The sequence below is a fragment of the Procambarus clarkii genome, chromosome 67 (assembly GCF_040958095.1).
Source record: "Procambarus clarkii isolate CNS0578487 chromosome 67, FALCON_Pclarkii_2.0, whole genome shotgun sequence".
Lineage (NCBI taxonomy): Eukaryota > Metazoa > Arthropoda > Malacostraca > Decapoda > Cambaridae > Procambarus > Procambarus clarkii.
The window spans coordinates 9320984-9337563 of record NC_091216.1 but is presented as its reverse complement, the minus strand read 5'-3'; the positions used below and the strand labels follow the sequence as shown (position 1 = coordinate 9337563).

Genomic DNA, 16580 nt, shown 5'->3' with positions numbered 1-16580 from the left:
GGGTAGAATAATGAGGTTGACACTCCATCATCACTGCAGGCTGCTAAACTACGCGGACGACTTTGTCATCATGATAAAAGGAAGGGATGCATGCGGCGAGCCTTGTACCCAAATGCTTAGACTGCATCAGTGAAGAGGCAAAGCAGGTTGGTATCAACCTCAAACCCACATAGAGGAAAGCCATGCCCATAAAAATTACGAAGCCCAATATCCAGCTCACAGTACAGGGTCAACCAATTGAATGGGTGGACACTTATCAGTATCAAGGAATAATCCTGGACATACTCATTAATTTTAATGCTGGGGTAAGTTACTTAAGAGAGAGAACTGCGGCCCGGACGGCAATCCTCATGTTGCTAACCTCCCTCTCTGGAGGAGCCAATCTGCAAGTCCTTCGCACATACTATGTACAGGCAGTCAGATCAATGATCGACTATGTCACACCAACAGTGGAAAATGTTTGATGTTGCCCAAAACAATGCTATGAGAGCTGTCCTGGGAACCCCGATGTGGACCAGACTTGAAACGCTGAGATTGGAAACGGGTTTGCCCTCTGTACAAGAAAAATTATCGAAAAGAACAGCCACGATTATCAGTAAGACCAATTATTTTCCCTGATCCAGTCCCAGTATGGCAGGCCTTGGTGTTGGACTTGGCCAAAACAACGGAAACTCTTGGGCTGCCAAAGCGGGAAATGTCCTTAACATACTTCAATTTAAAATCTGGATTCTTGATAGAGGAGGTGATCCGCCATAACCAAACTACACTTCTTCCCTACCGTGGGAGAAGCTAACCTTCAAAATAGTAATAGAAAGTCTTCCAATGAAAAAAGACTGCCTATGATCCAACAATCCTAAGGCGCATCATAGAAAAGCAAATATGCAGCATTTCAGTAGTAGGAGCCACCCACATCTTCACATACGGATCGGTTAACACAGAATATGAGAGTGCTGGGACTGCTCTTTGCACGACCAGCGAACAGGCATATTGGAGACTGGGAGAACCAATATCATCAACCTAAACTGAGCTGCTTGCCATACAACAGGCATTCGCATGTGATTGCATAAAACACCCAAAATGAAACCATACACACAGACTCAAAAGCTGCACTTCAAGTATTAGGAAAAAAGCAGTGGAAAAACAACGTGGAAATAATTACCACCGTTTTGTATCTTAGAGCAGAAGACTCAACATCACCCTAAACTGGATCTCATCCCATGTTGGAATCCCATTAAATGAGAAAGCCGATGAAATTGCTAAATTGGCAACTCGTCATCCAGTGATAAATCAATCCAACCGTAAATCGATACATAAATCAATCAAACCCAGCCTAGAGAACATTAAAAAGCATCACTAAAAAACACTCACACCTCAACAAAGCCTATCTACACCAGAGAATAGCAGAAGGTTCGCACGCTGCAATATGGTATCTTCAGGCCACCAAGTTAGAAAGATTAAATATCCCAAAAGGGATCCACAGGAAAATAGCAGATAGGTTATGTAGGGTAAGTCCAGGTTACAGATGCAACTGGGAAATTGGTGAACCCCGACAGTGAGAATGCATCGTCTGCCAAACAAATCACAGAAAAACCACAACTTCACTCTCTTTTGGAATGTGAAGCAACCAACGGACTTCGAAGTTTTAAGAGTCCCCGAATCTTGCAGTAACTACCTTGAAGCCATCAACACTGACAGTCTTCTGGTCAAAAAAGGTATCCAGCAGCTGGGCACCCTCATAAATACTATCAAGCAGTATCCTCCCCCTCGATAGCAGCCCCTCCCCCTCGATAGCAGCCCCTCCCCCGCGATAGCAGCCTGACGAATAAATGCGACCTCAGCACACTGTATACATTTACTGAACAAAAATGTTACCACTTATGGGCTATTCATGCCCGAGCCACCTTTTGGGTGGCTTAATCTCCATCAAACATTCAATCAACTTGTTACCATCCGAACATCTGATAATGTTAACAAGGGTTAACGAAACATGTTTTAGCGTTAGGCGAAAACAAATTGAATAAAGAACTTTAGAGTTAAATTGTAAATTTCCCTCTCAAGTGTAAAAAAAAAAATAATTAAAAAAAGCAGAGAAGATTCGGGCTAGAATCATTGAACTCACCCATTCTGTCGCATTCAATAATATATGTCTACAAGAAAGACTGCTATAAAAATACTCATACATACATACATACATACATACATACATACATACATACATACATACATACATACATACATACATACATACATACATACATACATTCCCACATACATACATACATACATACATACATACATACATACATACATACATACATACATACATACATACATACATACATACACGGGGCCAGCCGGCCGAGCGGACAGCACGCTGGACATGTGATCCTGTGGTCTCGAGTTCGATCCCGGGCGCCGGAGAGAAACATTGGGCAGTTTCTTTCACCCTATGCCCCTGTTACCTAGCAGTAAATAGGTACCTGGGAGTTAGTCAGCTGTCACAGGCTGCTTCCTGGGGTGTGTGTGTGTGATGTGAAAAAAAGTAGTAGTAGTAGTTAGAAACAGTTGATTGACAGTTTAGAGGCGGGCCCAAAGAGCAGAGGTCAAGCCCCGCAAGCACAACTATGTGAATACATACATATGTGAGAGGCTAAATTAATGTGCAAGCCATAGATCACTAAAAACTCTAAATGACCCGACCAGGATTCGAATCCATCCCGTCTAGGATCTAGGATACATACACAGTACTGTGACTACCGCACCATTGATAGTCTATAAGGATTAGTCAGTCCTGGAGCATATTAACTATGCTCCACGACTGACCAACCCACGACGACACTCATGGGTTCCATTTGGGTACAGATTTTCATCAAATTCTGGCACATGCGCAGGCTGCACTGAGTCTACATATGTGAAGAAGATTACATATATGCGCAAGCCATAGATAACATAGATTCGAATTCGATTCGAATCAAATTCATCGTAGATGAATTTGAGTTCTGGTCGGGTCAGTTCTTAGTGATATACACACACACACACACACACACACACACACACACACACACACACACACACACACACACACACACACACACACACATATATATATATATATATATATATATATATATATATATATATATATATTTTTTTTTTTTTTTTTTTTTTTTTTTTTTTTTTTATATATAAGTTGGTGAGGGTACCACCTCTGGTGCCAATGTGGGGACCCATAGCCTCGGAGAAGAAAATAAAAATTTAGAGTTACATATGGGTTACAAAGATGGTTATCATAGGTTGTCGAGTTCCTCCAGCTCCTCAGATGGCGGGCAAGAACCCTGGATGCAGTGCGCATTTCCCCTCTGTATCGCCACACTGAGGCGCTGGAAAAGAAAGCTTGCAGCTCTCGGGTCCCTTGTTGTTTCAATGAGCCTAGAACCCAGTTCCTTCAAGAAACTGGTAGCACTTTTACCCCAGGCGCCGAGTGTCTCAGAAGCAATGGGGCCAAAATTGTAGTGGTGATCCAGTTCTCTATACTTACGGGATTTGGCTGCTCCCCTGTGGGTGGCAGCGCCACCTGGTTGTGCAACACTGAGGTTAATGTAGGTGTTAGCCAGGGTTGATACGCACGTGTAGTCCCATACCAACTGCTTGCCATTCTTCCAGGGGTTCACTGTGATACCATCCGGGCGACCAATAAGAGCATCTCTCTCTCTCTCTCTCTCTCTCTCTCTCTCTCTCTCTCTCTCTCTCTCTCTCTCTCTCTCTCTCTCTCTCTCTATATATATATATATATATATATATATATATATATATATATATATATATATATATATATATGTCGTACCTAGTAGCCAGAACGCACTTCTCAGCCTACTATGCAAGGCCCGATTTGCCTAATAAGCCAAGTTTTCATGAATTAATTGTTTTTCGACTACCTAACCTACCTAACCTAACCTAACTTTTTCGGCTACCTAACCTAACCTAACCTATAAAGATAGATTAGGTTAGGTTAGGTAGGGTAGGTTAGGTTCGGTCATATATCTACGTTAATTTTAACTCCAATAAAAAAAAATTGACCTCATACATAATGAAATGGGTAGCTTTATCATTTCATAAGAAAAAAATTAGAGAAAATATATTAATTCAGGAAAACTTGGCTTATTAGGCAATTCGGGCCTTGCATAGTAGGCTGAGAAGTGCGTTCTGGCTACTAGGTACGACATTATATATATATATATATATATATATATATATATATATATATATATATATATATATATATATATATATATATATATTATATATATATATATATATATGTGTGTGTGTGTGTGTGTGTGTGTGTGTGTATGTATGTGTATACAGGATGTGTGTAAGTTGGTTAGTATTGTAAATTTGTGACCGTGTATGTGTTAGAAAATAATAAACAAAATAAAGAACACATCTTTGGCTTGCAGGTAATGGTACTTTCAGCTTTAAACCCCAGGATTTCTACAGCTTCACTTACCATCCATGTAAAAGCACTTTTACTGTTATTTGTTCTCAAGTCCTTCGTCTTTTGTTTCTTTTGTTTGCCTTTGATTTATGAAGGCCCTGAGACAAATCCGTTACCTGTTCCTCTACTACCCCTAATATATTCACTTGTTTTGATGGACCCTTCCTTTGCATATATACACACACACGGGTGTGAGCTCACCACTGCTGTAGAACTGGAATGAAGAGTGGCCTGCATCGATGGCCACTGAGATGGGACCTATGGTCGCTAAGGCTGTCATCAGAGCACTCTCACTTTGTGAAGCTACGTTGATGTAACCAGTTACTCTGGCGGTGATGTTGCTTGTTGAGAACTTGCAAGTCCCTTGCTGCAAATATTAAATTAAAAAAAAATCAATTATCTCAGTCGTGCAAAAATATATTGTGTTAATAGCATAAAACGTAGAATTCAAAATTATCTTTACAAAATTATATTAATTATCATCAATATAATTGTCAGTTTGCAGCCAAGAACGTGTAGTGTTGATGAGGAACACTTACCACTCCCACGTAGGGGTAGAAAGGCCCACTGTCAGACCCATAAGCCTTGAGGTAGTTGAAGGCATTATTCATCATGCCACCGTTACATCCCTGGTTATTGTATATACCGCCGGCGCAGTCGACCAGCTGCTGCTCGGAGAGACTCACCAGTTTACCGGTTTTACGAAACAGTTGACCCTCCAAGGAGCCGGTCTGGGTAAAATGCCAGGCAGAGAATCACGTATATATTTCTTGTAGTTGTGCCAGAATGATAAGTAAGCATGAGTAACCTTAAACACTACTGCCGATAATGGTCTCTATATTTAGGACCTCACATTATTGAGGAAAAAAGTCGCAATAAGTTAATGCCGAGATGCACTAACCCAGAATATAATATTTAGGTATATAAATACATTCATGTTTATGGAGCGACCAATCAACGTCCTGGCAGTTAAAGTAGGAGAAGCAGGACACTGATGCTCCAGTTGCCAGACTGACTTACAGTCAACACTTGTGATGACACTTTGTGAAGTGTGAATTAAAGCATAACATAGATGTACTTACCTAGCTGTTCTCACCTAGATGTGTTAAGATCATGCTGGTAGTGTGTGATGGTATATTGTGTTTCCGGTGTCTGTGTGGGAAAGTGTTTCCACTGTGTGATGGAGGGAGCACAGTTTATGTGATGGATGAAGAAGAGCAAATGTGATTGATGGAGCAGACCTAATATGATGGATGGAGCAGAGCTAATGTGACTGATGGAGCAGAGCTAACGTGATGGATGGAACAAGTTTATATACGAGGTATGTAACACTTCTACTGTAAGATAACTAGTGGGAAAATGCAAGTAAAGTAATCGAACAAGTGAACAAAACAAATTAAGAGTGCGACACGTGGTAGCAACACTGCCCGTCCATACAGCCTCCTCCAGGCCTGTCTCAAGTTGATAAACACCCACGGTCAACACCCCACCCTCTAAGCACCATCACCACTGAACAGAAGTGTTCAACAAAAATGTCTTTGATAAAAACGTATATAGAATGCAACATGAAGGTAGATTACCAACAGAGCTTTCAATGCCAACTCTGTTCAGCAGCCATACTCAAAAAATGTGCCAACATGACTAATAATTCAAGGAGAAATGGTCCCAGTGACCACTCTGTGTACTGGCTCTGCAAAAAAGGATGATGTAACTATTTTGAAGATGATGGAAATCCTGGATAAAACTCCCGCCGAAAACAGAGAATCACTAATAGAAGCTTGCATAGCAATTTATAATGTCTTCAAACAAACTGTACATGACACCAAGGTACAACCAGATGAGGCACAGAGCTCGGTGGTAGCGGCGCCGGAGCAGAGCACGGAGTCGGGAACGCCTGAGCAGAGCGCGGAGTTGGGGACGCCTGAGCAGAGCTCGGTGTCGATGGCGCCGGAGCTAAGCGCAGTGTTGCGGGCACCGGAGCAGATTGCGGTGGCGATGGCACCGGAGCAGAGCACAGTGTCGGGGACGCCGCAGCAGAGTGCGGTCCCTGGCAAAGGGAAACAAACAAAACAAGGGCCCAAAATCTGTTGGTATTACAAATGGGCTACATGTAAACATGGGATATCGGGAAGAACAAATGGAACATGTAAGTACGATCACCCTAGAAAGTGCAGAAACCTCCTCAATACAGATAAATGTACCAAAAGCTGAGAATATTTCACCCAGAAATTTGCAAGAACTCTTTGGACAGGAAAGAGTGCTTCAATGCTGAATGTCTAGCTTTTCATATAAGAGGTACCAGGCGAATAAAACCGACAGACTACCACTATGAAAACAGCCACTACTCCATCGACCGGGATAATTTTTTAGCAAGAGGAGGAGGAGAAGAATGGCTAAAAATGACCAGACTCTAACACCAACTTGGTCAAATGCTAGAGAGGAGGCAAACACAGTGGCCTCCTTACCAGAGCCTCAGATATTAACACCAAGTAAAGCATCCAGCACTTCCACTAACACGATAACATCATTTATATTTGCCAACATCCAGGGTATAAAAACACGCAAATCCAACAAAGTTCACTTTATAGATGGTCTCCTTCATGAGGCGAATGCAGTGTTTGCAGCCCTAACGGAAACTCACACAAAGGGCTACTATGATGGTGAAATATGGATCACGGAGTACAATCTTTTCAGGTGTGACAGGAAACACCGGCTTCAGGGTGGGGTCAGCCTCTACATCAAAGACACACTCATCTGTACTGAGCTGCTAAACACCTCAGATGATATGGTGGAAGTTCTGATAATCAAAATAGAGATCCAAATGTAGTTATTGTCCTTGTATATAAGTCACCGGAGGCAAACCCTCAGCAGTTTAAAGACCAACTAATGAAAATAGAACACTGCTTGGAAAACCTCACAAATCCAGCCCCGAACATTATCCTGCTTGCGGATAATGTTCGAAATGAAATTGAAGCACCTGGCTAATACAGTAATATCAGATTACTGATTAACGGTTTGCCTTTAACCAGCAAATAGTAGAACCAACTAGGAAGGAGAACACGCTGGACCTCATTTTCACTAATAATGATGAATTGATCAGGAACATAATGATTACAAATACCTGTTACTCAGATCACAACTTAATTGAAGTTCTGACAACCATGGGGAATGGACCTTCAAAACCAGTCCAGATTCTCGGTGGAGGAGATTTAAGCAAATTCACCTTCAATAATAAACAGATAAACTTAGAGCAAATAAACCAGGACTTCACAGAAATAAACTGGGAAGAACAGCTAGAAAATGCAAGCCTGAACCAGTGCCTGGAAAAAATAAGCTCAGTAGAACTAGAAATATGTTCAAACCGCATACCCCTAAGAAAAAAGAGAAAGAGATGCAGACTGGAACGGGAACGTCGTTCCCTATATAGGCAAAGAAAACGAATCGGGGAACAACTTGAGAGTCGTACCCTATCTCAAGAACGGCGAAGAAGGTTAGGTAGAGAAATGGAAACAATTGAACTCAAGCTACAAGAATTATACAAAACCCAGGAGAGGCAAAGAGAGCAAAAGGCCATCAGTGAAATAGAGAGAAATCCGAAATATTTTTTCTCCTATGCAAAATCAAGATAAAAAACCACATCTAGTATCGGGCCTCTGCGAAAGGGAGATGGAACTTTCACCGATGACAAAAAAGACATGAGCGAGTTACTGAGGAAGCAGTACGACTCTGTTTTCAGCGAGCCACTAAACGCACTAAAGATTGATAACCCAAATGAATTTTTCGTGGATATGATACCAACATCAAATCATATATCAGACATCACCCTATCCCCACTGGATTTTGAAGAAGCCATAAACAGTATGCCTATGCACTCTGCACCGGATTCTTGGAACGCCATATTCATCAAGAACTGAAAAAAAACTATCGCAGGGCCTTCACATTCTGTGAAGACAAAGCCTAGATACTGGCGTTATCCCTGACATAGTAAAAACAGCAGAGATAGCACCACTCCATAAAGGCGGAAATAAGGCAGAGGCAAAGAATTACAGACCGATAGAACTGACATCGCACATCATAAAAAATTTTGAGAGAGTGCTAAGAAGTAAGATCACAAAATACATGGAATCACAGCATCTCCATAACCCCGGACAACATGGTTTCAGAACAGGGCGCTCTTGCCTGTCGCAGTTGCTGGACCACTATGATATGGCATTAGATGCTATGGAAGACAAACAAAACGCTGATGTAATTTACACAGATTTCGCAAAAGCTTTTGATAAATGTGACCATGGTGGTATTGCACATAAAATGCGTTCAAAAGGAATTACCGGAAAAATAGGCAGATGGATCTACAATTTCCTGACTAACAGAACCCAATGTGTAATAGTCAACAAAATAAAATCCAGCCCATCAACCGTGAAGAGCTCAGTCCCCCAGGGTACTGTGCTTGCTCCAGTACTTTTTCTCATCCTCATATCGGACATAGACAAGAACACAACCTATAGCACTGTATCATCCTTTGCAGATGACACTAGGATCTTCATGAGAGTTGGCAACATAGAGGACACGGCAAACCTTCAATCATATGTAGATTAGGTCTTTGTATGGGCTACAGAAAATAATATAGTGTTTAACGAAGCTAAGTTCCAGCTCATGCGCTACGGAAAAAAATGAAAATATAAAAAGGAAACTACGTACAAAACTCAGGCAAATCATAACATAGAACGAAAAGGCACTCTAAAAGATCTAGGTGTACTCATGTCGGAAGACCTTACCTTTAAAGAACACAATAAAGTAGCCGTCACAACTGCAAGAAAAATGACAGGTTGGATAACAAGAACTTTTCACACTAGAGATGCTGTACCAATGATGATACTTTTCAAAACGCTTGTGCTCTCTAGAGTGGAGTACTGCTGCACAATGACAGCCCCTTTCAAAGCTGGAGAAATTGCTGACCTAGAGAGTGTGCAGAGAACCCTTACTGCTAGAATCCACTCAGTAAAACATCTAAACTACTGGGACCGACTAAAGAGCCTAAATCTGTATTCCCTTGAGCGCTGGCGGAAGAGATACATAATAATCTATACGTTGAAAAAAATTGAGAGGCTGGTCACAAACCTGCACACAGAAATAACATCACATGAGACCAGAAGACATGGCAGGATGTGCAGAATACCCCCGTTGAAAAGCGGAGGTGTAACAGGTACTCTGAGAGAGAACTCTATCAACATCAGAGGCCCGAGACTGTTCAACACCCTTCCACTCCACATAAGGGGCATAACTGGCAGACCCCTCACAGTGTTCAAGAGAGAACTGGATAAGCACCTTCAAAAGATACCTGATCAACCAGGCTGTGACTCATACGTCAGGCTGCGAGCAGCCGCGTCCAACAGCCTGGTTGATCAGTCCAGCAACCAGGAGGCCTGGTCGACGACCGGGCCGCGGGGACGGTAAGCCCCGGAAGCACCTCAAGGTATCCTCAAGGTTAGGAGGTGAGTTGGTGTATAATGTTTGAAAGAGTACTCTCTTCGATGTGGCTTAAAATATATTTGCAGGGTCTGTTAGTGTAGATCATGTTTCTTTTATGTGATAGGGTAAATCATGTTCCCTGTGTGTGATGTAGTAGGACATGCTCCTTGTGTGTGATGGAGTAGATCATGTTCGCTGTGTGTGTGTGATGGACTAGATCATGTTCCCTGTGTGTGTGTGATTGACTAGATCATGTTCCCTGTGTGTGTGTGATGGAGTAGATCATGTTCCCTGCGTGTGTGTGATGGAGTAGATCATGTTCCCTGTGTGTGTGTGATGGAGTAGATCATGTTCCCTTTGTGTGATGGAGTAGATCATGTTCCCTGTGTGTGATGGAGTAGATCATGTTCCATGTGTGTGTGTGATGGAGTAGGTCACGTTCTCAGTGTGTGATGGAGTAGATCATGTTCCATGTGTGTGTGATGGAGTAGGTCACGTTCTCAGTGTGTGATGGAGTAGATCATGTTCCCTGTGTGTGATGGAGTATATCATGTTCCCAGTGTGTGATGGAGTAGATCATGTTCCATGTGTGTGTGTGATGGAGTAGGTCACGTTCTCAGTGTGTGATGGAGTAGATCATGTTCCCTGTGTGTGATGGAGTAGATCATGTTCCCAGTGTTTGATGGAGTAGATCATGTTCCCTGTGTGTGATGGAGTAGGTCATGTTCCATGTGTGTGTGTGATGGAGTAGATCATGTCCCAGTGAGTGATGGAGTAGATCATGTTCCATGTGTTTGATGCAGTAGATCATGTTCCATATGTGTGTGATTGAGTAGATTATATATATATATATATATATATATATATATATATATATATATATATATATATATATATATATATATATATATATATATATATATATATATATATATGCAGAATAACCACATATGAAAAATAGAAAATGCTCTTTTCTATTTTTCTATTTCTATTATTTAGAAAAAGCATTTTCTATTTTTCATATGTGGTTATTCTGCATACTTGGATCAGTGTTTTTGTGATCATTGTTGCATATATATATATATATTTCTAGAGTAGGTATAGACGGGGGTAGAGCGTGTTTTATGAATGCGATGGAATGTAAAGAGTTTTGTGTGTAATATAGGTGAGTAATTGGTCGGCGTGTAGAGGAGCAGAGTGCTCCTGCTCAATATTGTAGGATTGTGTAAACCCTTTTCATGATGAATGGTGAAACAGGGTTTGTCTTTAGTGTGTGATGAAGTGGTGTTTAATCTAGGAGTATGATGGAGCAGAGTGTGTTTTCTGAGTGTTATAGTGCACACTGTGCTTCTAGTGTGTCATGGAGTAGAGTATGTTCTTAGTGATGGCATATATATATATATATATATATATATATATATATATATATATATATATATATATATATATATATATATATATATATAAGTAATGGATGGTCCCCAGGCATATAAGCAACTGAAAACTCACACCTAGATGAAGATAGACAGAGACTACAGGATGACCTGGACAAACTGGAGGAATGCTCTAGAAAATGGCTGCTAAAGTTCAACTCAGGAAAGTGTAAGGTAATGGAATTAGGCGAAGGGAGCTGGAGGCGGAACACAATCCTGCAAGAGTCAAATAGAGAGAAAGATCTGGGGGTTGATATCACACCGAACATGTTCCCAGCGCCCCACATCAAAAGAATATCATCAGCGGCATACGCTAGACTGGCCAACATATGAAATGCCTTTAGGAACTTGTGTAAGGAATCGTTCAGGACCCTGTATACCACTTATGTAAGACAAATCCTGGAGGATGCAGCTCCAGCCTGGAGTCCATACCTAGTTAAACACAAGACAAAGTTAGAGAAGATTCAGCGGTATGCAACCAGGCTCGTCCCGGAACTGAGAAGAATGAGCTACGAGGAAAGGCTAAAGGAGCTGAACCTCACATCCCTGGAAAACAGAAGAGTAAGGGCAGAATTGATTACCACCTACAAAATACTCAGGGGAATTGACAGGGTGGACAAAGACAAATACTTCAGCACATTAATAGTGCATTAATAAATGGAATGCACTAGGAAGTGATGTGGTGGAGGCTGACTCCATACATAGTTTCAAATGTAGATATGATAGAGCCCAGTAGGCTCAGGAATCTGTACACCAGTTGATTGACAGTTAAGAGGTGGGACCAAAGAGCCAAAGCTCAACCCCCGTAAGCACAATTAGGTGAGTACAATTAGGTGAGTACCCCATAAGTGACTCGAACCCATACTGCCAGGAGCACTCTGCAATTGGTGTACAGGACCTCTTAACCACTCAACCATCACGACCTGACAAGATGATGGTGGCCGAGGCTAATTCCCCATCATCCCACCGGCACTCTGATGGTAATATTAGGCATGGTATTTTACCAAATCATCTCATTCTTTGGGGCACACGTGAGGAACACAAATGAAAATGAGGTGATTTGGCAAAATACCATGCCCAAGATTACCATCAGAGCGCCGGCGGGATGATGGGGAATTACCCTCGGCCACCATCATCATTTGTCTGGTTGTGATGGTCGAGTGGTTAAGAGGTCTTGTACACCACTTGCAGAGTGCTCCTCACAATATGGGTTCGAGTCACTTCTGGGGTGATAGTTTTCAGCTGCATATAGGCCTGGGGACCATTCAGGCTTCTTTGCATTTGTGTTCCTCATGTGTGCCCCAAAGAATGAGGTGATTTGGTAAAATACCATGCCCAAGATTACCATCAGAGTGCAGGCAGGATGATGGGGAATTAGCCTAGGCTACCATCATCTTTTGTCCGGTCGTGATGGTCGAGTGGTTAAGGGGTCCTGTACACCAGTTCCAGAGTGCTTCTGGCAGTATGCGCAAAATTATCTTGGATCACCTCTTTGATGAAGGCATTATAGACTCTGAAGCTCACGAAAACTATTCTATTGCAGATAAACATGCTCTGGCAGCAATGAAGTTGAAGCTCGAACTAGCAAAAATAGAGCGTGAACAACAAATCGAAGCTCTCCAACAACAAAAAGAAGCTCTCCAGCTAAAGAAAGAAGAACAAGAACAAAAGGCTGCCCTAAAGCGTGTCCAACTGCAAGAACAAGCTGCATATGAGAAAGAAGCTCTACAAAGAAAGGAATGAGAGGCTGCCCTAAAGGAACGCAAGATGGCCCTAAAAAAAGAAGAATAAGAACGTGAGGTGGCCCTAAAGGAACGCGAGATGGCCCTAAGAAAGAAGAGGCGGCCCTACACCAAGAGCGTGAGCGGGTACAGCTTGAAGCAAGAAAACGTCACTTGGAGATGCAACGTGAGCACGATAAGAAGCAAGCTGTTATGGCTCTAGCATGTCGTCAACAAGAACACACCTTAGAAACTACACACCACGCTCAGCACCAAGAAGCTACCGCTAATCTCCCAGTAAGCTTCAATGTCTCCCATGCAAGTAAGGTAATGCCAACATTTGTTGAGTCAGACGTCGATGAATTTTTTACTACTTTTGAGGTCCTAGCTAAAAAACTTAGCTGGCCTGAAGATCAATGGTCTACCCTTCTCAGAGTGCATCTCACAGGTAGAGCTGCGATTGCTCTCAGTACCTTAGCGTCGGAGAATGACTACCAGACCCTGAAGCAAGCAGTTCTAGATGCCTACCTTCTCTCCACCGAAAGCTACAGACGAAAATTCCGAGATTATATAAAGGCAAGTACCACCACCTTTCTAGAATTTGCCAATACAAAGAAGAGATATTTTATGAAGTGGCTGGAAGCAGCCCATGTTTCTACCTTTTCAGAACTTGTCAACCTAATTTTGGTCGAAGAATTATTTCGACGTATTCCTGCTCCCATCCGTCTTTATTTAGCGGATAAGGAAGAAACCGACTACATCAGATGCGCTAAGTCGGCTGATACCTATAATCTTATACACAAGGTACCGACTGACGCATCTTCCAGTAAGAAATCTGGGTCTGATTACGACAAAGTGAGTACCAATCAAGCTACCTCTCAACTGTACTGTAGGTATTGCAAGGTCTATGGACATACCGTAGACAGATGTGGAAGAGCCCAATACAACGGCTCTAGTGAAACTCCTAAACCCAAACCGACTCCTCCTAAGTCACGTAAGCCTGTAATGAATATTGGTGTTCCTGTTAATGATCTTTCTCTCTTCAGCAAACACCTGTACCCTGAAATTGTCTCTGCCAACCGTACAGATTCGGAAGGACGTTCTAAAGTAAAGATCTTGAGGGACAGGGCTGCTCTTCAGTCTATCATTTTGAAAACATCTGTGCCTGACATCACCTACACTGGGGAAACCGTCCTTATCACTGACCTCACTGCTACCACTCCATATCCACTTGCTTAAGTCCACCTGGATTGTCCTTTCATGCCCGGTGAAGTCCAAGTCGCCATCAGGGAAAAGTCTTTTCCAATGTCTGGAGTACAACTTCTCCTGGGCAATGACTTGGCCGAAGATCTGCAACCTTCCAACTTAATCATAATGGACAAACCCCAGGTATGTGATTCTGTCGTGGAAGACCCCATCTTGCAGTATGTTACACCGGAGGTCCAAGAATGTGATGAAGTTTCTCCTCCGATTTTGGTGACAACCCATGTGCAAGCGGCACACCCGCAATCAGCTGACTCTACTACAACAGCTGTCCCTCAAGACCATCCGAACCTACCACAGAATCGTACTATGTTGGAGTTCCGTAAGTTACAGAGGGAGGACCCTTCATTAACACCATTATTCTTCCAGGCCGAGACTCAATCTGACAGCATTCCTGGGTTCTTCTTAGAGAATCAGTTGCTCTACCGCAGGTACAGACCCAGTAAGCTGACGGAGGATGACGAGTGGGCCAATGTCGACAAACTAGTTGTTCCCACCAGCCTGCGGCCCGAGATTCTACACCTGGCCCATGGAGCACTTTCTCACTACGGTTTTAATAAGACCTATCACGCCATCAGACAAGACTATTACTAGCCAGGTATGGTTAAGGATGTGAAAAGCTATGTACAGCAGTGTCATATATGTCAGATGGCAAGTAAACCTAACATCTCTATTCCCAGGGCTCCGTTGACTCCTATCCCAGTGCCTTCGGAACCTTTCCACAGGCTCATCATAGACTGTGTTGGTCCTTTACCCCGGACCAGTTCTGGCAACGCCTATATACTAACTATCCTGTGTCCTACCACCAGATTCCCCATAGCAGTTCCCGTAAAGAACATTACGGCTGCTACTGTGGTGAAACAACTATTGAAGATCTTCACCCAGTACGGATTTCCAAGAGAGGTTCAAAGTGACTGTGGCACTAACTTCACCAGTGATCTCTTCAAGAAGACACTGGAAGAATTCAACATTACTCAGGTATTGTTCAGCCCCTATCATCCTGCTTCACAGGGTTCTCTTGAACGTAGTCATCAAACAATTAATGCACTCCTAAAGAAATTTTGCAATGAAACCATGAAAGATTGGGACAAACAACTTGACCTTATCATGTGCATTTTCAGAAGTCTTCCAAATGAGTCTCTAGGCGTATCTCCTTATGAGATGCTCTATGGATGTATGTGCCGTACTCCTCTTAAAGCTTCCAAAGACTCTATGTAATGCCACCTTCAGTGACCCTCTGAATGTGCCCCAGTTTCTTCAAAACTTAAAGCACATTCTCGAGAGAGTGCGTAAATTTTCCAGCACCAATTTGTTAAAAGCTCAAGATAAAATAAAGACTCATTTTGACCAGCGCAGTAAAATTAGGAAATTTCAACCAAGAGACTTCGTTCTAGCATATTTTCCTATCCCAGGTTCTCCATTGCAAAACACGTTTTCAGGACCATACCGCATCAAGGAGTGCAAAAACAACCACAACTACGTTCTTGAGACTCCAGATAGGCGGCGGAAGACCCAGTTGTGCCACGTCAACCTCCTGAAGCAGTATCAAGATACTCCCCCCACCGTGTTAGTATCATTATCAACATTTCAAGGTCCATACCTCCACAGTGAGAGCTTTCCTGCTTCTCCTCCCGAAAGCACTAACTCTGAGTCAGTGCCTTCCAACTTGGAAATCCTAACTGATCTTCATAAATATTTGCAGGACTGTAATAGTGCACCTCTCATCAAAATCTTCAAGGAATATCAGAAGTTGTTCAGCGATGATCCACAGGAGTGTAATGTTGTTCAGCACGACATCCAGCTACTCCCTGACACCCGGCCGATTCGTCAACCTTTCTACAGAATCAGCCCGAGCCAAAAGGAAGTTATGCGTGCTGAGGTACAGTACCTCCTGGATCATGGGCTGGCCACCCCTTGTGAGTCCCCTTGGGCCTCACCCTGCATCTTGGTGCCGAAACCGCATGGTAAAGTGAGGCTGTGTACCGGCTACAGGAAATTGAATCTTGTGACTGTCAAGGATGCTTACCCATTACCTAGAATAGATGACATCCTTGACGCCATTGGTAATGCTCGGTATTTATGCCAACTAGACTTACTCAAGGGATAATACCAAGTATGTTTGACAGAGCGAGCTAAGGAAATATCTGCCTTCACCACTCCTTTTGGCCTTTACAGATATGAACGCCTTCCATTTGGACT

General features: G+C 42.6%; 1 protein-coding gene across 1 annotated transcript in view; it reads right to left on the bottom strand.

Annotated features, from left to right (window-relative positions):
• The window catches only part of LOC123767845 (procathepsin L-like), a 65750-nt gene that overhangs the window by 10293 nt on the left and 38877 nt on the right, over nt 1-16580 (bottom strand). Inside the window, exons 6-7 of the mRNA XM_069310216.1 lie at nt 5035-5226; nt 4697-4862 (exon numbers count right to left, since the gene is read on the bottom strand). Coding sequence (XP_069166317.1) covers nt 4697-4862; nt 5035-5226 — 358 coding nt within the window. The remainder of the gene's footprint in view (nt 1-4696; nt 4863-5034; nt 5227-16580) is intronic.